Below are 23,808 nucleotides of genomic sequence, written 5' to 3' on the forward strand. Positions count from 1 at the left end.
GATTAGATATAAGGCAGAGCCAAAAATGCCTCTAAAAAAAGTAAAAGTACAAAGTCATCATTTGGGGGAAAGAATTATGAAACATCTAAATTAATTAGAAAAATGAATTTATGTCAAGATGGTTAATAACACATATGAAACAAAGAAATATAAGCAGCCATTATATTTTCTACTACAAATCAAGAGATTTATTGTGTTTTCTTAAAATGCCTTTTCCTTGATCTTCGATCAGTGTTTTCTTGATCTCAGGAACAAATGTTGGTCCTGAAAGAATGCAGGGTGGCGATGTCCTAAACCCGTAAATGGGCATTATCACAGATGAAGATTACAGTCTGGCTTGAGGCAAAGCGGCAGGTACCACCACAGCCTGGCACAGTACTCAGGCGGGCACCTTGACAAGCTTGATGCCCTAAAGGGAATGAGGCAGAGGTGACACACTGAATGTGCCTACCTGTTAACGCTGGTGCCTGGCAGTATGGCCTGTATCATTGAGGGCAGGCAGCCATTGGTGATTCCTAAAATTTCTATCTTTATTAGCATAATAGTTTGGGAATAAATAGTAAAAGTCTGAAGCTACAAAGGTATTTAATCTTCTCCAGAGCCTTCCCTGTGGCAGTGTGTGACCCGCTTTTTGAAAGGGCTTGTTTTCTAAACTGCTCAGCTTTATCTGCGGTAGGCTCCAGGAGTTAAATCCTGCTCCTCTGATAAAGTTCAGAAGAAAACATGGCAAAGCCATGGAAATAAAGCTCATTTCCTGGGATTGAAGGACAATTTCCCAACCAAAAAGTAGTTTTTCCAAAATCCCCTAATTGCAGACTCCACTGATGTGGCCAGAGCCAAAGTTAAGCTGGATCCAATCTCCTTTTCTTCATGTCCTTGCTCTTATAAGAATCACAGTTTTCTGTGAAAGATAAAATGGTTAAATCTTAAAATAAAGTTTGTTTTTTAATATTTTTAATGCAATTTTATTGAGATATATTCACATAACATACAGCCCTTCAAAGTGTACAATCAGTTGTTCATAGTATCATCATACAGTTGTGCATTCATCACCACAATCTTTGAACATTTTCATTACTCCATAAAATAAAATAAGAATTAAAATAAAAAAGAACATCCAAAACATTAAGTTTTTAAAATAAGGACTAAACTGACAGCTAGTGATTTCTTGATTGGATTAGTTAACTGTCCTAATTTACACTAAGAGCCCAGAAATGGAAACTTATGGGGTTATTATTACAGGGAGGGTAGATCCTTCTGTTAACCCCATACCAAGTTGCAATAACACTCAGGATGGACCTGCTTTCAGCAGGGTGAGCTCTTAATGCAGTCATGCCTCAGCTTCCTGCTATTCTCAAGGGCTAAAAGGGTTGCACCTAAAGTCAGGACCCCAAAGGACAAATTTTACTTACACTGCTCATTCCCCTGGAATGACTGCACCCAACTTCTAAGAAATGAAATACTGTTCTTCCTTTAAAATTCAGAGTTAAGCCCAGGACCTCCCTTCACCTTCTTTTCCTAATCACTTTTCTCTCCGTACCTGTTACACGTTGGTTAGCGTGAGTCTCGGGGTGCCAGGGTCCAGATTCTGATTGTGGCTTCTGGTGGCACAGGCTTTGTGAAGTCTTGTTCTGGGTCACCATGTGGTTCTTCAGGCCTGGTGTGGCAGACGTCTGGAGTGGTTCTGGTCTAGACAAAGGTTTGACTACACTGTCCTCTGCATTTGGGGTCATCTCCCACATTGTAAGGCTGTCTTCAAGGACAGAGATCACAGAAAATGCAGCATCAACAAAGAAGTGTTCTCACATAAAGCACTAGGAAAATCATAAGAAACTCCAGGTCTTGCGTGCCCTATGATAATTTTTGGAATTTCTCTCTCCTTAGGATAACAGAGGAGCTGAAGAGGTGCTATCAGCCAGAATCCCTGAAAATCCATTTTGGATCCTCTATTTTTCTAAAACCTCATGGGGTATAAAATGGATAGAAATGAGGATTTCTATGTCTCTTTTAAAATGTATTCTGTGATTACCAAAAGTATACAGCTCAGTAACTTACAAGCACTTCATAGGTATTTACTGATTAATACTTAAGATGTTCTAATATCCCCTACCAACCTGCAAGGAAGTCTGTCTCAGAGAAGGGCTCTGGAATAGTAGTGACGGGCGTGCTGTGCTTCAGAGGAGGGGCTGGCAGCTCTGTTACAGTTTAGAGGAGACAGAAGACAAACCGACAAACCTTACAATTGCATCACTAAGTGGAATGTAGATTAGGTCTACCCTCCTGTTAAAGGGAACAGCCTCAGAAATGCAAAGCTGTCTAGGGTTACCCTGCTTCTTAGCACATCCAGAAGATCACAAAGGTCCAGAGTCCCAGCCCTATCTGCAGATTTATGTGGTTTAAAATGCTCTACTCATTTTTTAATTCTTACCAAAACGGGGGAAAAAAACCCAGAAAAGTTTATTTCTCCTTTAACTGCCAGTCCAGAATTAGAAGGGTTACTAGAAGTCATCTGGCCAGTGGTTTACTTACTTTTTAATCCTTGTTCAAACATAAACTCAGCATACAAAACCAATAAAAACAGTAGCTCTGGTTGTCTGACAAGGACTGGGGAAAAGTCCTGAGGACAACCTCCTCCAGCCTCCCCCACCCTTCTTCCTCACCTGCAGGAGCTACTGCATGGATGTGGAAGCTAAGGATCTAGAATAACTCTTGTGATTAAGGACATCCCCAGATCAGTAAGTTTTTCCCACATAGTAATTTCAGCCTCTCAGTGCTGAAGGGAATATTAATGAACCCAAACATGAAGCAGGTCCTCTATGAATCTTCTTCATTCTTAGATGGGCAAAAGCTCAATTGCTCTGGGGTGAGTCCCTTCTCTGCTTCCACTTTCTGGGCAAGACCCAAAACAAACCTATCTACTCCTCCCACTGAATCTGGACTCTGAAAATAATTTGCTGAAAGCCCCTGTCATCTTCAAACGCGAGTGTGCTCTATTTTCAAAGACAGCTCAGAAACAAAAGGCATTCTAATGCAGATTTAGACAAAGCCAAAAAATAAAAAATAAAAAAATTAAGCTTTGTAGCCTGAAATGTCTAGTTCTACAGGATTATGTCAAGGCCCATTACCTTTCCCAAAAAAAAAAGGTCAGTATTTCTAGAAATGGAAAAATGCATAGCAAGGTTTCACTATCTTCATTTCTTGGACTCTTCTATTCTGTGAGAAGTGTGAGTGACTTCAGGTTTGGGCCTCACCACGTGTTCCTGGCAGAGAAGCAGGTTCCCCTGTGTCCTAGCCCCCCACCTTCAAAGATCCCAGGGAAGGTCTCTGCTACTGTTGTTTTCACACACCCTGATTCTTCTTGTCAACTGATGGGGCAGACAGTTGAACTTGCTGCTGTTTCTCCATTTGCTCCCGGAACTGCTGCTGCAACTGCTTTTGCCGGAGCTTCCGCTGGTACGTGGCCTCACTGTCCACAGCAGAGGCCAGGCTGCTGCAATGGGGGGAGAGGAGGCGGGAAGGAGCTCCTGAGGGAGCACACCTGCTAGTTCTGAAGGCAGAAATGGAGGCCACCCAGACCACATGAGAAGAAGGGGCAGTCGAGGAAAGGGGCCCCTACCCAGAGCCGCTGTCCTTATCCCCCCATGTCCCAATGTGGGGATCATCTGGGCAGCCTGGTTTGCAAGGGGAGGTCGCCTCCTGTGGTTTGGGGGCTACCAGAGCCACACTCTGCCGGCAGCTGCTGTATCTCGCCTGCTCCACAGAAGGTTCAAAATCTTGTCTCTTTGCTTTAGTTAAATCCACATCAGGAGGCAACTGACAGGGGAAGAAAGGGAAAAATCACTGCTCTCCCCCTTCCTTACAGATCTAGATTCCTGGAAAATGGCATTTGGCAATCCTCTATCCAACATTCTTTCTAGGTCCTAAGAAGCTGAGACCAAGGATCCACAACTTCCAAGCAATATTCTGAATTCTATGGGAAGAAGTAAAACAATGTTATTTTCTACTTTATACCCTTCTATATTAATGTACTTTTGACAAAAAGCGATCTTTCTTTGGTTGTGACTGAGGGCAGACTGTCTGTGAACTCTAATGGAATCCTTCCTTGGCAGCTGGATGTGTTGGAGGCTGTGTCCTTCTTAGCCCCCTTCTCGTGGACGTGATCAGGCCCACACCTCCTTTGCCCTTTCTGCCAGGACCACCTGCCCCCTGCAAATATAAACCCATCATTAGCATCCTGCAAGTGACAGGAAGAAAACTTGGAGAGCACTGGCTTAAGCTGCCAGCCAAGGCTGCAAGGAATCTGCCAATTTGGGGTAGTTCCTGCCTCTCACCTATGCAAGAAGTGATGACTGTGTGTACTTCACAGTGGTGGCAAACTGCTTTATTTCCAGACATGAGCACTGCAGAAGCCGAGAGCTTGTTTTTACTAGGGACAACTCCCTTGAGTCATAATTCTGATGCTGACAGAATAACTGAATATGAGGAACTGAGATGACTAAATATTGATAAAGATAACCTGAAAATTATAGTGTGAATTTCCTATCTACATTGAAAAGTAAATGAGTAGGTTAAAAAAGAAATGCAGCTTTGAAAAAAATTACCAAGACTGACAATGCCAGGTGCTGTCAAGGATTGGATCGATGGGAAGTCTCACAAGTCTCCCACTGCTGTGTGGGATGGGAGTCAGTACAACCACATGGGAAAACTGGAAGACTCGACTAAAACCAAGCATACTGCTGTCCTGTGACTCAATAAGTCTCAAGAAAAATGAATGCGTATGTGCACCAAAAGACATGCACATGAAGGTTTCATAGCAGCCCTATTGGAAACAACCAAAAGTTAATTTTTAAAAAAAGTCTATTAACAAATGTACCACAACAATGATGGGGGGATAAGAGGTATGGGGTGTTTTGGGTTTTCTCTTCAAATTTTTTTTTTTTGAGTAATGAAAATGTTCTAAAATTGATTGTGGTGATGAATGCACAGTTATGTGATGATACTGTGAGCCAATGGTTGTATATTTTGGATGGATTGTATGGTGTGTGAATATATCTCAAAAAAAAACTATATCTGAAAAAAAGCAGAACAAAATAATAAATTGTGGTATATTCATGCACTAGAAAAATCATACCACAGTGAAAATGCTGCACATAACACGAATGAATCTCACAAACATGCTGAATGGAAGCCAGACAAGAATTCACACTGGATGACTCTAAAACATACAAAAAGGTCAACACTAATATGCATTGCTAGAAGTGGTTCTCGGTAACGGCAGGGGGTGGGCGGGTTGACAGTAACTTCAAGGGACACAAAAGAGACTTCTGGGATACTAATGTTCTGAGTCTTTTTTTTTGTTTTCTTAATTTTATTTTAAAATTTCCTAAGTTTACACTCTTTATGTTCTGTTTCTTGATCTGGACGCTGTTTACGTAGCTGTATTTGGTTTTAAAATTCATCAAGGCAAGCATTTATGATGTCTGCACGTCTGCATGTCTATTTGTACCTTTTAATACTTAACAGTTTTTAAATTACAAACTGTACCATTCCATTTATATAAACCTCCAAAATAGGAAAAAACAATCTATGAGGCTAGAAGTTGAAACAGCAGTAAGGTCAGTGGTTCCTTTTGAAGGAGGGAGGGGTAGTGACTGGGAGGGGCAAAGCAGGGCCTCTGGGTGGCTGCAATGGTCTGGGTTCTATTTCCCCATCCGTGGGCATCAAGCAGTGCCATTTGATTTGTGCAGTTTTCTGTGTATATGTTGTACTTCATTGTAGAAGTTCATTAAAAAAAAAATAATAGCAGAAAGAAAAAGAGATGGAGCTTTGACTTATGCCAACTGGCACACGCCTCTATTAGGCTCCATGAGAAAGCAAATCCCTTGGGAGTAGGACAGGAACACTGTCCTGGCAGTACATGGCAAGGAGAGGGCCACAGAGAAAGCAGCCACCCCAACCCTAAAGGAACACTGCAAAGCCCACTCAGGTGCCAGGGATGCTCGGCCATAGCCCTCACTCTCCAAAGGCAAGAGCTCAGATCATGTGATAGGCGCTGCCAGAAACGAGAGCTAAAACTGAAAGACATAAGTGCTCAAAGAAAAAGCAAGAAGATTGCAGCAGGTGAGGCCTGAGTGTTTCTAAGGAACAGTCGGGGTACTGTACAGGGCTATGTGCTCCTTTTGAAAAAACACAGACCAGTCCCAACCACAGTTCTCAGGTAACTTCTCTAGGCCTCAATTTCTTCATCTGGAAAATAAGGGGATTGGGTCCTGCTAGAGCTAACATTCAAAGAAGTCTGAAATACACATTCCAGGTCCTCTAAATAGCTGAGTCCTCACTTTTCCTCCTCCATCGCCCAAAACTGAACCCAGGACATGGGGAAATTAGCTATATTATCTTTATTCCAACCCACTCCATTCATCCATTTCTAACATACCTGGCGTGGAAGCTTATTTAGTGACCTCAGATAGTCTTTGTCCAGGATACAATTTCCAAGTGCATTCCCAAAACTCCTAGGGATGAGAAAAAAGGGTGACTTTTCTTCACCTTAGCACAGGAAAACTAAGAAGCAACTCACAAAGTCCATTAGTTCTCCTGAAATGGAGCTGAAATTCCAGAGCAGTGTTTCAGAGGACAAGTCCCCAGTCAGAGAGACCTATACCCACTTGGGGGCTGGAGGATCACGGGCCCCATTCTCCATGACCGAAGTTCTTAACTTGGGACAAATGGACACCTCCACAGGAAATGTCACACAAAATGCATGTTTATATGTGTGTATTTCTAGTGATTTATTCACTTTCATTCTCAAGGAGGTCTCTGAACCAAAAAGAGGCTCAATGTCCTCCTCTAATAAACTCTGCTACCTATACATAATGGAGAACTGTTTAGGTATTTTAAAGAGAATGAGGAGGCTATCTATGTACTCCTGTGGAAAGGTCTCCAGGATACATTACCAAAGGGGAGGGGAGAGAAAAAAGCAAGTACAGGATAGAAAATACAGGTATTCCACTACTTATTTCCAAAAAGGGAAGAATTAAGTGTAAAAAAAACACTGGAAAAATTCAGAGTGGGAAAAACAGGTAGATGGGGACAAGCTATAGTTATAGTCAGACTTTTGTGTCGATTTTTGAACCATGTGAATGTATTACCTTTTAAAAAAAAATAAACCAAACTGCTCTGAACCAGGGCTGAAATGAAGTGGGATAGATTCCCACCCTCTTTGCTTACCTGAGTGCCCGCTTCAGCCCATCTGTCACCGCCTCCTTCCTTGCCTTCTCCAAAGACAAGGCCTTTGACTTGAGGCCCTCGCTAACACCATAACCCACGTCTTCATGATACGACCCATCCTACAGGTAAGAAAGGAATTTAAACATCAAACATGAAAAGCTGCAGTCGTGTCCGCAGCTCCACAGCAATTCCTTTCCTCAACCAGCCATGTTAGAACAGGGCAGACATGCCCAAGGGCGTTGCTAAGAAGCGGACATGGGCACAGATAGTGGGAAGAGAACTGATTTCCAAAACGGCAACTTCCTTTGTTGTTTCCTGGTGGTGTGGTCTGCCTGGACAAATGCCTGTGTCCAGTGTCAAGACTCTTCTCCTTTCCCATCTGTGTCAGTTTGAATGTATTGTGTCCCCCAAAATGCCATTATCTTTGATGTAATCTTGTGTGGGCAGACGTACTAGTGTTGATTACATTGTAATTCTTTGAGTGTTTCCATGAAGATGTGACCCGCCCAACTGTAGGTGATTACTCTGATTGGATGATTTCCATGGAGGTGTGGCCCCACCCATTCAGTGTGGGCCTTGATTAGTTTACTAGAGCCCTATACAAGCTCAGACAGAAGGAGTGATCTTGCTACAGCCAAAAGGGACACTTTGAAGAATGCACAGGAGCTGAGACAGACATTTTTGAAGATGGCCATTGGAAGCTGGTGCAGACATTTTGGAGAACGTCATTTTGAAACACAACCTGGGAGCAAGCAGACACCAGCCACATGCCTTCCCAGCTAACAGAGGTTTTCTGGACGCCATTGGCCATCCTCCAGTGAAGGTACCCAATCGTTGATGTGTTACCTTGCACACTTTATGGCCTTAAGACTGTAACTGTGTAACCAAATAAACCCCCTTTTATAAAAGCCAATCTATTTCTGGTGTTTTGCATTCTGGCAGCATTAGCAAACTAGAACACCGTCCCTTCTCCATGAGAAAGGAATACCTCTCACCCATTCCACATCTTACTAAGGAGTGTTATCCTGAGTTATTAAAAAACCTCTGGCACGCCAAACAAAGGGATACTTTGAAATAGTGCATCTAACGAACTCAAATGATTGGATAGCAAATCCTTTTGGAAGTCAAATGGTATCCATTTCTCAGCTTTCACCAAAAGTGAAGGCAGAGCTGATCAAGTTATTTAGCTGATAGATAATTATATATAATTGTTGATGATAGTGCTTCTTTTAGACTATAACTCACAAAGCATTCAAAGAATGAGTGACACTGCTATAACAAAACTCTTTCCATTCCCAGCTGATTTATGTGAACTTTTTTTCTTCAGAATTGTTTATGACAATAAGAAATCAGGACAGAATTAATGCTGACTGCACATTCTAGGAATAAGTAATATTCAACTATGGATACATAAACTAACTGAAAAGCAAAAAACAGCACCATCTACCTCATTATAAAATGCATTTCCAGAAAATTTTATTTTTTACTTTAAATAATTATCAAAATTTTTGATGTATTTATATTGTCTTCTAAACATAAACACAACTATCTTATCAACTGTGTATTAACAATAACTAATAATAACTCAATCCAGAAGAAATTTTTTAATATGTAGAGGCCTAAGGTCAGAGGAAATCAGCCATCAAAATTTATTTTTATACACATACACAAACACATATTGGCAGAGAAGTATGATAAGGTTATCAATAAGAGATTTTTGATGGTAAACACATATTATATTAGGATAAAAGTTGGTGGGTAAGTGGAGTGGAAATATGAATTCAGATAAAGAAGTAACTATGTAAAATTTCTGACCACCAAAGGAAGAGCTTGCTTCTGTATTTTTTAAAAATGGATGACAGTATTTAACTCCTTATGCATTTAGATTCCATTGGCACATTTAAAAGAGATGCAAACAGATTTATTTTTAAATGTCAAACAGGTTTATTTATTTTAAATGTCAAATTTTATAATATGCCCAAACTATTCACATTTATATTTATGGTGAAAACTTTTAGGTGTCAACTGAAAAATGTGCAAGGAGGGCATAGTTTTTCAAAATTCTTTTAGGGGTCACATGAGCAAGAATGTCTGAACACCACCATCCCATAGAAACTTCCCTTCCTCCTCATCTTCTCCTCCCACCCCCACCATCCTTCCAGGCCACAGGTCAGCTCCATTGCCCTCACCTTCAGCTGGACCCTCACGAATGCACAGACCCCCACGTAGAACTTGCCATTGTTAAGGTCAACAAAATCTAGGAATGGAAAAAAGTTCCAATTGAAGAGGATTCTCATCCCTGGGCCTCCCCCATATACCTCCTACTAGCTCCCAAATGCACCCACAGCACATCTTCCTCCATAAAATACGACTATCAGAAATGAGGCCACGCCAAAGCAAGGGGAATGCCCTTCCCCACTGCCAGGAGGCAAACTCACCCACATTCTGCTGTGTGACAGAGTGTGCCCAGCCATTGTACCCAAACATCTCATTGGCCAGATTAATTACCCTGTGACCTTCAATGTAACACACCTGGGAAAAATATTCAAGAAAAGAAGCTGTATTAGAATTCCTTGCCATGTTAAATGTGGATCAAAATTTTACCTAATTTATTCTTTATCTTCTTTGTTAGCAAAACTGCTCTTCAACATTTCAGGGAAATTCTCAACAATCTTATTTCAAAGATCTTCCTTTCAAAAGGAGGCAGCTAGAACGAATGGGTCGGCCTGAGGGAGGTATGGGAATCAGAAGGAGGGACAGCTGTTCACCCAGCGCTAGTAATACAGTTTCCAGAAAAGTGCAAATTTCAGGCTGACATATTTTTACAGAAATCCAAAACATACACAGAAGTTAAATTAGAAGCAAATGGCAAAGGGAAAATTTTTTAAAGATGGTTTAAAAATCCTACAATACCAAGTATACGAGTCTCAAGACAGGGCTTTGGCCACTTCAGATGATGATGTAAAGGCTGGTACCCATCCCCTCGCTGAGGCACCAGGAAGCACCTTATAGCCAGAACAAGAGACCATCTGAATCCACCCCAGAGAGGGAGTTGGAAAGACCCCTGAGATGTCAGCTGACGCCCAATTCTAGGCAGGTTAACTCTCCTACCTTCTGACCTCCTCCAGCCAGGCGGCTACTGATGTACTCAGGGCCCAGCCTCTGCCTCAGAGCGTTCTGGATGGCCTGGTACTCTTCGGCGGTGTACTGGCACTGCAAGCCAGAAAGGGACAGTTCAACCGACATCTCTGCCATCCCTCAGCCCAGCGGCTCTCCAACTTTTTGGTCTCGGGACCCCTTTATGCTCTTAAAAAGTATTAAGGAACCCCAAGAGTATTTGTTGAGGTGGGTTATATCGATCAATATTTCCAAAGTAGGAATTAAAACTGAGAAATCTTTAAAACATCAGCCATCAGAACAATATGTCATCACTTGTCAGGCACCCTCTGGAGAACTCTACCATGCAGGTGTACACCCATGGTAAAATGAGAGTGAGAAAGACTGAAGTATCTTAGCGTTGTTATGAAAATAATTTTGACCTCATGGATTCTGAAGGGGTCTTTGGGCCCTTCCAGGTCCACACTGTAGGAACCGCTGCCTTCGCTATTACTACAGTCCTTACCAAGCTTTCTCAAGCCAGAATCAGGACACGAAACCTCCAGGCTCAGAGTCTGTTTATGGTGTTTCTGGGGGAAAGGGAGTAGGGGAAGAAGAAATGGGGTAGGAAGTCTTGCCTCCATTTGTCTTCTCCAAAACCCTATACCTTCCTCTCTCATTCAATAATTCCCATCCTAAACACAGACAAATATACCACTACCTGTTGTTTTTGTTCTTGTCCCCATGGTAGTTTTCCCTGTGCAATATTTAAATAAAATGACTATTCACAAATCTCTGGTAGAGCCAAGGATAGAATTTGAGTGGGAAAGGCAAGAATCCGTTTTCTATGTACAAAATATCTCCACAAAAAATACTGGTGACTTTGGATGCTTTCAAGAAAGAGAATTGGGTGGCATATGGAGAGGAGTGACAGAGATGGGGAGACTTTTCACCCACAGTAGTCGTTTTCTTATGAATGTGGTCTCTATCCAAAAAATCAATAAACGGAATTTAAAGCTAAACGTAATCCCCGGAACTATTAGTCTTCTGATGAGGAAGTTCCAAAACATCCTCAAAGTTAATGAAAAAACCCCCAAATAATACATTTACAGGAAAAACCAGTAACAACAAATATCTTACACGTGTCTGATGATGCTCTACAAATTGACTCCTCATGCATTTTCTCCCTTAACCTCATCCTTTCTAGGCGTGAAGAAACCACAGTTACCTGCCCGAAGCATAACACAGACTTGCCACCAGCTGACGAAGGATGGCTGTCGCAGCCTCCAATAGCTTCCTCAATCCCAGACATGCTGATTCTGTTTGATGTCTAAGCAAATAAAAGGTTAAAAAAAAAAAAAAAATGACCAAGAATGCTAAAGCTAAAAGGCAAGAGCCTTTGCTAAAAATCAGATAAAACATCCACAGTCCCCAGTCAAGGACTAAGTTCCTCAGTGCTTAGCTGTAGTCCTTCAGAATCTGCTTCCACCCCTCTGTTAAAATTTTTCCTATTGTGGTGGTGCTATTGAGGTGATTTTTACAATAACAGTGTATCGTAACTGAAAAATTCAAAATTACACAAATACCCTTTAAGAGAGAGCAACTGACTTATTTTTTTTTATTTTGAAATAAATTCAAAGTTATAGGAACAGTTGCAAAAACAATACTAACCCCATACACAGAATTCCATCATACCCTGACCCCCCTCCCCAGATAGCTCAATCCACCAACCTTAACATGCTGTCACATCACTATTTCTTTCCCTCCCTATCTATCATCCATCATCTATTGCTCTGTCTTCTGAACATATGAGAGCTAGCTGCACACATCCTTGAACATACACTATAATTCACGTATACACTTCCCATGAACAAGAACATTCTTTTATGCAATCCCATTAAGCGCAGCTACGAAGTACAAGAGATTCAGCAATGATCCAAAGCTTACATTCTATATTTCCTTTTCCTTATGTCTCAACTGTGTCCCTTTGGGCCACCTGTCCTCTATCCTCCAATCCCATCCAAGTTCATCCTTGGCATTCAACCATCATCTATTTAGACTGTCTTTTTTTTATTTTTTTCAGTTGTGGAAACATATATACAGCCTAAATCTTCCCATTCCACCCCCTCCCTAGCCTTCCATTAGTGGGATTAATCACCTTTAGAATGTTGTAATGCTCTTTCCCACCATCCATTACTAGAAATTTCCCTTCACCTCAAACAGCAACTCCACCCTCATTTCTTAACTCCCCATTGCCCCTTCCCCCATTTCTCTTAACCCAAACTCTACATTTCATCTCCATGGTTATATTCTCTGATAATTTCTTTGTATTTGCTGTGGGGGTTAAAATTAACCTCTTAAATCCATATCAATCTTGTTTTCCTTTGATACCACCTTCACTTCAACAGGACACATAAACTATGTTCCTATACTCCTCCATTCCCCTACCTTTATATAGTTGTCTAAAATTACACATTTTGCATTGAGTTCAAAACCACTGATTTGTCATTAGAGTTTGTGTAATTTATATCATGTAGGAAGTAAATAGTGGAGTTACAGTTCAAAAATTATTGACTTCTATTTGTATTCCATTGTGGTTGGAGAATGTGCTCTGAGTATATTGTTGTTTTTTTTTTTTAATTTCTTGAGACTTGTTTTATGTCCCAGCTTATGGTCCCTTCTGGAGAAAGATCTGTGACCACTAGAGAAAAATGAGTGTCCTGGTGCTCTGGGATGTAAGGTACTAAATATTTCTGTTAAAATTTTCTATATCTCTTTCTCCTTTCTGTTGTTTCTCTGTTGGTAGGGCTCCGTTTAGAATCTGAAGTAGGGCAGGTCTTTTATTGGCAAAGTCTCTCAGCATTTGTTTGTCTGTGAAAAATTTAAGCTCTCCCTCAAATTTGAAGTATTCTTGGTTGGAAATTTTTCTCTCTCAGAATTTTACATGTCATGCCACTGCCTTCTCGCCTCTATGGTGGCCACTGAGAAGACACAACTTAGTCTTATGTTGTTTCCTTTGTATGTGGTGAATTGCTTTTGTCTTGCTGCTTTCAGAACTTGCTCCTTCTCTTCAGTATTTGAGAGTCTGATCAGAATATGTCTCGAAGTGGGTTTATTTGGATTTATTCTATTTGGAGTTCGCTGGGCATTTATGCTTTGTGTATTTATATTCTGTAGAAGGTTGGGGAAGTTTTCCCCAACAATTTCTTTGAATAGTCTTTCTAGACCTTTACCCTTCTCTTCCCCTTCTGGGACACCAATGAGTCTTAAGTTTGGACGTTTTATTTTATCTATTGTTTCCCTGAGACCCATTTCGATTTTTTTTTTTTTCTCCATTCTTTCTTTTGTTCTTTCATTTTCTGTTCTGTGGACTTCTAGGACACTGAGACATTGTTCAGCTTCCTCTAGTCTTGTATTGTGAATATCCAGAGTCTTTTTAATTTGGCCAACAGTTTCTTTTATTTCCATGAGATCTTCTATTTTTTTATTTACTCTTGCAATGTCTTCTTTATGCTCTTCTAGGGTCTTCTTTATGTCACTTATATCTTGGGCCATGGTCTTCTTGATGTCCTTTAAATCCTTTGCCATGCTTTCGTTCCTCGATTGTATTTCTTTGATTAATTCTGCGAGGAACTTTGTTTTTTCTGATAATCTGATTTGTGTGTTTGGAGTTGGATTCTCCATATCGTCTGGTTTTATCATATGCATTGAGATTTTCTGTTGTTTTTGGCCTCTTGGCATTTGCTCTGCTCGACAGGGTTCTTTTCAATTTGTAAAAAAAAACCTATCTAATTTTTCAGAAACACAGTTTGGTGATGTACACTTTCTCTAACTAACCAGCAGATGGCGTCTGTGAATCACCTATACCTCTCAAGTCAGTTCTCCACCTTGTCCCTGTGGTGTGTGGGGAAATGATTCTTCTGGGGTCCAGCCAGAGAACTCAGCCTGGGTGTGTTGCTGGAGCCCTCCACCCTGAATGCGGGGCACTTGTATGGGTGGCCAGGGAGAAAGGACAGCCTCAATATTTAAATCCCCCCGGTTCCCAGAGATTCAAGGCTGCCGCAAGAGTCCAAGCCTTCATTTCATTTCAGCCCCAGCCCCTCTCTCTCGCTGTCCCAACAAATGACTTATTAATACCATTGTGTTAACATGACTCTGGTCAAAAATGAAACATAAGCCACAATAACTAAACTCCTTTCCAGAAGCTAGCTGGAGGGAGAAGACTGGCAGACATGAAATAATTAAAGAGCAAGAGAAGGCAACAAAGAAGACCTAGTCAATGAACCAATTTGGAACTGACGGATGACATCAGCATCACCTGGGAACTTGTCAGAAATGCAAATTCTTGCTTCCCCCACCCCAACACCACCATACCTGTCTACTGGATGAGAATATCTGGGGGTGGGCCAGCAATCTGGGATTTAACAAACTCTTCAGGTGATTCTGATGCATGCTCAACTTTAAGAATTAAGGCATTAGGCTGAACGTCTACAAATCTATAAAGTTCATTTGCCAATAGAATTACCCTCAGAAAAAGCATACACAACAGGCTGGGTATTTGGTCAGTTCTAATAGTCTCTGTCATAACCCACTTTACCCACTTCAGTATGAGCCCTCAGGAAGATTCTTTCTGATTCTTCTAGCATTCTCACATTTAAAAAGCAACTTGTTGCTTTTCTAAACAATCTCTTAAAAGATTCAACCTTTTATTGATGAGGACAAACTTGTCTCTGCCCATCATGTAAAATATGAAATCTCTTTTTTAACCAGTTTCTTCTACTTTGAAAAAAATGCTGACTGTTCTACCTCCCTTTCTAAAACTGTCCATAACCTTTTTTCTCATTATTTATAAAACTAAAATATCTTTATTATAAAAAACTTCAAATATATATCAAAGAATACAGGAGGAAATAAAATTTTACTGGATCCTTACCACCCACAGATAACTTTTCTTTTTTATTTCCAATTGAGTTTGCATATGTGTGTTTTACATATGTGTATGTATGTGCATATTTATTAAACAAAAAAGGAATTCAAAGGTATCGGGCACATCTTACGCAGCACGTCAAATCTTCTTGGCCTTGCCTGTCTCTGAGGTCCTTGGCCACTTTTTTGCCCCGGATGCCAGTGGGGTGACTAAACATGTGTGGGTTCTAACCAACTGCACACAGGCACGACTCCACTGTCCCTTACTTCCTGCTCCTGCTGGAAGCCTCTCACCTCCCCCTTTGGATTCCCTCTTAACTTGGAGGTAGGGGAGGCTGTGGGACCCACTTGGTGCCTACACATGCACAACCTGGAAGTTTAGGGGAAGTAACGTATCATGGGACAAACCTGTTAGCAATGAGATACAGAACTGAGGGGTAAATTTTTCTCCCTCCTTTCTTTGGATAGATTATCCTGGGATGCAGCTGAGAGACAGCTTTATGAGATCAAACCACCAGTTGTACTCATCGCCAAGGAGTGGCCAACTTGAAAATGCACACTGAATTGACTTCAGCTTCCTTCTCTCTTCACTCCCTTCTTCCCTCACCTCTGCTTCCTGGAATTGTACTTCATGAAAAAATAACAGCACCTAAGCCTTTGCCTCAGGTTCTAGGTTCTGCAGTACCCAGGCATAGCAGACATTATAGATGCTCTGCCAATTATGTCTCCAGGCCTCACAACAATATGCACCATGGCCTGAATTCCAAATGCCAACATCTGCATCTCTTTACATCAGGGCTTTCTTTGGCATCCAGAGCCTATTTTGCACCTGTTCATGGCAAGCTGGAAGTGCCAGGGAATTGATGCCCCCTGGGGCAGCTCTAACAGTGATGGACAGGAGCTGGTGTTTAAACACCCCAGATTCCTTACCCTTCTGTGGGATAACTCTGAGCCATGAGTTCTACATTGGCTCTGGAGTTCCCCAGTGGAACTGTGTTTGGATACCCACAGGGTAACTGGCTTGACAGTGCACCCTTTGTTGACTGCCTTACCTTCCCTACTCATTGTCTCTCTCCTCTGTGAGCGTGTCCTGGGGTCATCTCCCTAAGAAACCACTTGCACTTGGGGGAAAAGGGTGCAGGGCTAAGCAAAACCTTTACAATGGAGAAATCTTGCAGATACCACATTAATCAAGGAATCAAACTTAATGTCACCAGTAACAGTTACACCATATACTTATTGATAGACCACTGGGTATACAACATCACTTAGGTAGTATTTCTACCAATCTAAGCATGAATCTAATCCCAAGAAAATAACCAGACTAGTCCAAATCTACAAGGCACTTGGCCTGGACTTCAAAAATGTCAATGTCTCAAAAAACAAAAAGAAAGTCTGGTGAATTCTTGTCAATTAAATGTGATTAAGGAGACATGGCAACTAAATGCACTGTGTGATCCTTTGGGATTTGGGGTCAGAAAAAATAAGCCATAAAGGGTATTATCAGGGCAAGTGGGGAAGTGTGAAGATGGACTGCAGAGTAGACAGTGGTGCTGTGTCACTGTTAAATGTATTGAATGTAATAATTATACCATGATTATGTGGGATAACGACCTTGTAATTAGGAGATATATGATGAAATATTAAAGTGTAATGAGTTTTCTGCAACTTATTCTATTATTGCTCAGATAACAAAGTGTGTGTGTGTATGTGTGTGTAAAGAGGAGAGAAACAGATAAAGTCAAAGTAACAAACTGATAAAACTAAGTGAAGGATATGCAGGCATTCATTGTATAACTTTTCTGAAGTTAGGAAAAACTTCCTGTGTAGCCAAGGTTATGGCAGCTACACAAATCCAAATATCCCAATATATCCTCCAAACACTACGTAACCCAACAAGAAAAAAATAAAACCACACATATCCCATATCTTGAATTAATTAAAAATTGAAAATACTACAAACACAAATTACCTGTAAGCAGAAAAAACAAATACCAATTTCCTGAAGAGATCTCTCAAATTCTCATCCAAACTCTTTGAGGAGAGCACGATGAATCCAAACGGAAAGGGAAACACATAGAAGAGAGGAGAACTGAGAGCCTAAGATGGAACTAAAAGCAAACCTTGAAAAACAAAACCCATATAACATATGAAAATACTGACAAAGAGTTCTGATTAGGTAAGGGTAGACTAGGAAAGAAAGAAAAGAAAAGATAATAAGTGTATGCAGAATTTGATGTGGCTGTACTGGAAACTCAATGTTTCTAAGGAGAAAAGGCAAAAAGGAATGGAGAGGAGCCCTTTGAAACCATGCAAGGAAGGGGCAAAGAGGGAAACTGAAGATCCTGCAAGACAAAAGAAAATGTAAAAATCAAAGGACATACAACCCTTTCCCCAACCATCTCCCCCAAAAAGCCTTCTAGTAAAGAATCCATACTTCATTATACTTACAAAAGAATAGGAACTACTCTTGAACTAGGAATCTCATAAATCATCCCAAACTGCCAATCCTGTCCACAAAATGCATAGGCAGAAGCAGTCTTCTCTACATAAAACTATTATAAGGAAACAGAAAATAAGTGTCAAAATAAACCTGAACTGATGAAAATCATCCCCAACCCCAATGCAAAAAAAAAAAAAAAAAAAAAAAAAACACACACAAAGAAGAAAACTGTTATACAACATTCCAAATTGAATTAAATAGCTTCTAAATAAGCATCTATCTGGAGAAAAGAAAATACCTTGATCAGAAATTCAAAACCATAAACTCGGGACAAAATGTGAAAAGCTATCTGAAGGCACTGGAGAACTACCAAAGGCAAAAATAGAAAGAAGTCTACACTTGGAAGGGAATAACAGTGGGTAAGTTTCTATTTTTATGGTTTTTACTTGAGGGCACAACTAGTCAGTGGGCTTGTGGGATGGCTAAAATTCAAAAGCCCACAGTACTACCAGCTGAAGAACAAAAGAATAAATCTGGGCATTTACAGCCACTGGAAAGTGAAGGGGTAAATCTCAGAAAGGAGAGGGTCAGAGAGGGGAAGCCACAAATCATGTATACAAATTCTGCCTTTAAAGTACCCATGTAAGGAACAGAATCCAAGCAGCCCAGGAAAGGTTAAAAGAACTAAACAGAAATTTCAGCTTCTGTCTACCACAGGGGAAACAGAATTTGGAGGGTCTAGCCAATTTAGTCAACTGCTAAAACAACACTCTATAAAACACTATAACAAAATCTACAGGTTCTACAACATATTATTCACAATGTCCAGGGACGAATGTAAAATTATAAGACATATGAAGAAAATAAAATGGGTCCCATACTCAAGAAAAAAGGTAATCAATGGAGAGTGACCCTGAGATGCCCCAGATGTTGAATTTAGCAGAGAAAGATTTTAATTCATACATTATAATTATTCTTAGGCCATAAAGGAAACAAATAAACTATTGTGAAAATTCAGCACAGAATCAGAAAATATAAAAAAGAAACAAATACAAATTCCAGAACTAAAAATATGAAAACTGAAATTAAAAATTTTCCAGATAGGCTTAAAAACAAATTTGGATAAAAGGAAGAGTCAGTGAAGTTGAAGTCAGTTCAATAGAAATATGCAAGCTGAAGAGAAGATAAATTGAAAATAATGACTATCAGGGCCTTGTGGAATAATATCAAAAGGTGTAACACACATGTAATTGAAGTCCCAGAAGAAATAGTGAAAGAGAATGGAGCAGAAAAAATATTTTTAGAAATAATGGCTGCAAATTTTCCAAACTGTGTGACAGACATAAATTTACAGGTTTAAGAAGCTAGCAAACCACAAGCAGAATAAATACAAAGAAAAATACACCTAGACAAGCTATAGTCAAACTTCTGAAAACCAGAGATAAGGAGAAAATCTTGAAAGTAGCCACAGAAAATGATATTTTATACAGAGAGTAACAACAGTACAAATAATGGCTCCATTTTACAATAGAATTAAAAAGCATAAATACTTAAGAATAAATTTAACAAAAGATGTTTAAGACTTCTGCCCTGAAAACCACAAAATAGTACTAAGAGAAATTAAAGACCTAAATAAAAGGGGAGTTATGCCATGTTCTTATGTTTGAAAACTCAATACTGGTAAGATGCCAATTCTCCCCATACTGATTAATAGATTCATCGCAATCCCAATCATAATCCCACCAGACTTTTTGGTAGAAACTGATAAGGTTATTCTAATATTTCTATGGAAATACAAAGGATATAGAATATCCAAATCAATCTTGAAAATAAGAAAGAACAAAGCTGGGGGACATACACTACCTGACTTCAAGACTTATTATAAAGGTACAGGAATTAAAAGTGTTGTACTGATGTAAGAATTGACTAATGGGTCAATGGAACTGAAAAGAGAACCCAGAATTCAAGCCCCATTTATCCAGTCATTTGAATTTCAAAAATGGTACCAACATAATACAAATGGGTTTGGAACAACTGGATATCTATATGGAAAAAAAAAATTAACATTGAACTATTACTTGAATCATAGGCCTAAACATATAGAAGAGTATCTTCATGACCTGGGGCGGGGAGAGGGGGGTGGCAAAAAAATTTCATAGTCAAGACCCAGAAAGCAATAAAACCTAAAAGAAAAATAAAAAGATTATGTCTGCATGAAAATTTTAAAACTTCTGTTCATCAAAGACAACTCAAAGAAAAGGAATAGACAACCACAGACATCTATCAGACAAAGGACTGATAGGCTATAAAAAGAACTCAATAATGAAAAGACAAACAGTCCATTTAGAAAACAGGCAAAAGAGTTGAGCAGGCAGGTCACAAAGGAAGACATACAAATGGCCAAGAGGCAGAGGAAAAGGTGCTCAACATCATTAGTAATCAAGGACTAAAATTAGAACCATAAAGACATACCAAGCCACACCCATAGAATGGCAAAAGATAAGGCTGACAACACCAAAAGTTGACAATGATGTGAAACAATTGAAACTCTCACACTTGATTGTCAGCAAACAGGCCAATGAAACTACTGAGCTCACAGTGGCTGAGAGATTCCAAAAGGAGCCAAGAGGTCACTCTGGTGGGCACTCTTACGCACGATATAGACAACCCTTTTCAGGTTCTAATGAATTGGAATAGCTAGCAGTAAATGCCTGGAACTATCAAACTACAACCCAGAACCCTTGAATCTTAAAGACGACTGTATAAAAATGTAACTTATGAGGGGTGACAAGGTGACTGGGAAAGCCATATGGACCACACTCCCCTTTGTCCAGTGTATGGATGGATGAGTTAAAAAACGGGGGCAAAAAAAAGCACCCAGTGTTCTTTTTTACTTTAATTGTTCTTTTTCACTTTAATTTTTTATTCTTATTACTTTTATGTGTGTGGTAATGAAAATGTTCAAAAATTAATTTTGGTGATGGACGCACAACTATATGGTGGTACTCTGAACAACTGATTGTATGCTTTGAATGACTGCATGGTATGTGACTACATCTCAATAAAATTGAATTATTAAAAAATAAATAAATAAAATTAAAAACAAAACAAAACAAAAAAAACTGAGCTCAGCTCTTCATGAAAAGGAAAGGGTAACTCCAAGGACAGAGCCGCAGGCAACAAAGGATTATTCCCCGGCCTTGCACAGTAATGGTTCTTTCTATGTTTTGGACATCAGTCCTTTGTCAGATAGCTGTCTGTTGTTGCATATTCTTTTTCTTAGAGTTGTCTAATAAGCAGGAGTTTTAAATTTTGACGCAGTTATTATTTTGATTATTGCTTTCTGAATCCTAAGAAACCTCTGTGTGCTTACAGACTGTAAAAATATTCTTCTGTATTTTCTTCTGGAAGATTTAGTTTTATAATTTTGGAAAAAAGTATTATGATTTAAAAAAAATTAAACATGTATCTCCATATAAACCATCAATCTTTTCATAGGTATTTTCCCAAGAGAAATGAAAACATATGTCCACAAAAAGACTCATGAGAGATGAGGGGGTTGGGAAAGAGTGTGGGTTAGTGTAGCGGCCATGAGAAAGAAGAGGATGAATTCAAGAGACACTAAGAAGGTAAAACAGACAAAACTGGCAAAAGTGCTTTTAATCCTATCCATTTTGTCATCACCTAAAAGCATTTCTAATTACATGTGGAGGGAGAAAGAAGGGGTAAGAGAGAATGAAGCATGTTACATGATGAAAATTTCCTCTTTTGTCTTACCTTTCGATCAAAGACAGGACAGGGCATGGTCATGAAGGGTTATGTAAGCTGCCATGAAAAGCTTGAACATTATTTTTTTTAAGCCATGGAAAAGTAATGGAAATTTTTAAGCTGAAAATGATAAGATTATATTTATGCCACAAAAAACTGCCTTTGTCATCAGTGAATAACTGAGGGAGAAATCAGTTAGTCTGTATTACAATAGTCCAAAAAGGAAATGATTAGGGCTCTACTAAAACAACAGAAACATAGATAAAGAGAAAGGTATAGAGTCTGGATATATTTTACAGGGAGTAGAATTGACAGGACTCGGTGATGGGTGAGATTCTGGTCATAAGGATCAACAACAATCTGATTTGATGAACTGGATTGTATATCAAGTTTCTTTTCATTTATGCCCATGTTGCTATAATGTTTGTGATGGTTAAAAAACAAACAAAAAAAATCAACAGAGCAGAAAAAATTAAAGGAAATAGATCTTAAAATGTCAGCTCCTCTTAAAAGCTTTACACACCTCATTAAACTAAGTAGAGTTAACACTATGCTTCCACTTTAGACATACTTAAAAGCATGCATCACATTACAATCATTTACTTCTTTGCTCCATTACCACAGCTCATCCATTTGAGAACAGGAGGGCCAGCATTTAGCATAGTCCCCACCTAGTGCATAATCTGAAGAGCATTTAGCCTCATTTTAACCTCTTTGCACCTCAAAACTGCCAGTAAAGTATTGAAAATGGATGTCTTGAGTGGGAAAATGTTCTAAATTGCACAGAGAATGAATATCCACATTAGGCTTTTTGCTCTTGAAAAATTAAACTGGTTATACATTTTATTTTTTAGGTAAAACCTGTCTCCCACAGCTAGCTCTGTTACATTTTTCATACACTAATCTCCAGTTCCCCTCACATTTTATATCACAAAATGACAGGTCTTGGCACACATTACACAGCAGCAGTATCTGATGGTTTCTGCCCTCCTGAGAAGAACTACACACAAACACTTCTCTGCTTGTTACTACAAAAAGTGGTCTGATAGGTATTGAACTAAGAAGACTTTAAAATGACGCTCTCCTGAAAGATACCAAACCTGACGCCACTGAGTTACCTGACCCAATACCAGAGTAAATGCTAGTTCATGAGAATTTAGTTTTAAAATGCTTGTGCCTTAGACTGACAGTTCTGTAGAGGAACTACAGGAAGTCAAAAAGTGGAAACAACACAAATGCCCATTAACTGATAAATGGATAAACAAATTCCATACAGTGGAATACTATTCAGCCATAAAAAGGGATGAAGTTTTGATACATGTCACAACACATCTGAACCTTGAAGACATTGTGCTGAGTGAAAAAAGCCAGACTCAAAGGCCACAAAGTGCATGATTCCATTTCTATGAAATGCCTAGAATAGGCATATCCAGAGACAGAAAGTAGATTACTGACTGGAAGGGGTAGGAGGGAGGGTGCTATGGGAGGTGATGGCTAACACACATGGGATTTCTTTTTGGGATGACGGAAACGTTCTTGAATTGATGATTGCACAACCTTGTAACTATACTAAAAGCCACTGAACTGTCATTTTAAAGGAGTACACTTTATGGTGTATGAATTACGTGTCAATTTTTAAAACGGTCTAGAAGGCTGAATACGCAGCTAAATTTGAGTGTCAACTTCCTTTTAAACAGTTAATTCCTTACCAACCTCTCCCACTCCTTCCCTAAGTGACTAGCTATTGACACAAAGTTCAGCCCCCATTCACTCTTGTCAACAGTCAGCATTTACGGCGCATGTAACGCCGTCACCATTAACAACACGCTGCCTAGGTCTGCATCCTGGGGTCCCGGTGTGTGCCCTACATGTGTAAGGCAAGTTTCTGTCCCACTTAACTAAACTCTCAGTGAGCCTGATCCTCAGTGAGTACAGTGAGTCCAGGCCTCCGGACTCAGGATCACTATGCTGGGACCTATAGAACCATCTCAACAGTCGCCCCAGATCCTCTATTCGGAATCTGGGCCGTCCCACGCTCCACATCACCCCTAGCCGGAACCACCCCGCGAAACCCGGCTCCCCCTCCCCACTTACGCGCCTCAGGCAGCGCGCGGTGCACGCAGGGAGCTTGGTCTGGGCTACATGCAAATGGATGGGAATCTAGATAGAGGCCGCGCAGAGGACACTGGGAAGGAAGTGCAAGGCGACCTGGGAAGAAGGGCCAAACCTGGAGCAGGACCATGAGCATTTTTTTTTTTTAACACGGGGAGAGGAGGAACAGGAAGAGTCGTAAATCAAGTCGGAAGGGGAAAGGAGCCGCAAAGCAAGCTGTCGAAGGCCGTAAAGCA

The 23,808-nt window shown here is 40.1% G+C and overlaps 1 protein-coding gene across 6 annotated transcripts; it reads right to left on the minus strand.

The window, feature by feature from the left end:
- Positions 1–90: 90 nt before the first annotated feature.
- RAD52 (RAD52 homolog, DNA repair protein) lies at positions 91–23,734 on the minus strand. 6 transcript variants are annotated; one of them, XM_037845499.1, is made up of 14 exons: positions 23,555–23,734; positions 17,701–17,804; positions 17,222–17,283; positions 11,552–11,653; positions 10,339–10,440; positions 9,666–9,759; positions 9,417–9,484; positions 7,228–7,346; positions 6,437–6,512; positions 3,617–3,813; positions 3,348–3,490; positions 2,115–2,195; positions 1,541–1,753; positions 91–901 (listed from the first exon to the last, which is right to left on the minus strand). In XM_037845499.1, the coding sequence occupies exons 4-14, from the start codon at positions 11,633–11,635 to the stop codon at positions 843–845; spliced, it is 1,236 nt and encodes a 411-aa protein (XP_037701427.1). In that variant the 5' UTR covers positions 11,636–11,653; positions 17,222–17,283; positions 17,701–17,804; positions 23,555–23,734; the 3' UTR covers positions 91–842. The 6 variants fall into 6 exon arrangements, with proteins under 6 accessions (XP_037701427.1, XP_037701425.1, XP_037701428.1 ...); XM_037845497.1 differs by having other exon boundaries at positions 17,222–17,594; XM_037845500.1 differs by lacking the exon at positions 10,339–10,440 and having other exon boundaries at positions 17,222–17,594.
- Positions 23,735–23,808: the final 74 nt, after the last annotated feature.

This window comes from Choloepus didactylus, chromosome 8 (genome assembly GCF_015220235.1).
Source record: "Choloepus didactylus isolate mChoDid1 chromosome 8, mChoDid1.pri, whole genome shotgun sequence".
In the NCBI taxonomy this organism is placed as follows: domain Eukaryota; kingdom Metazoa; phylum Chordata; class Mammalia; order Pilosa; family Megalonychidae; genus Choloepus; species Choloepus didactylus.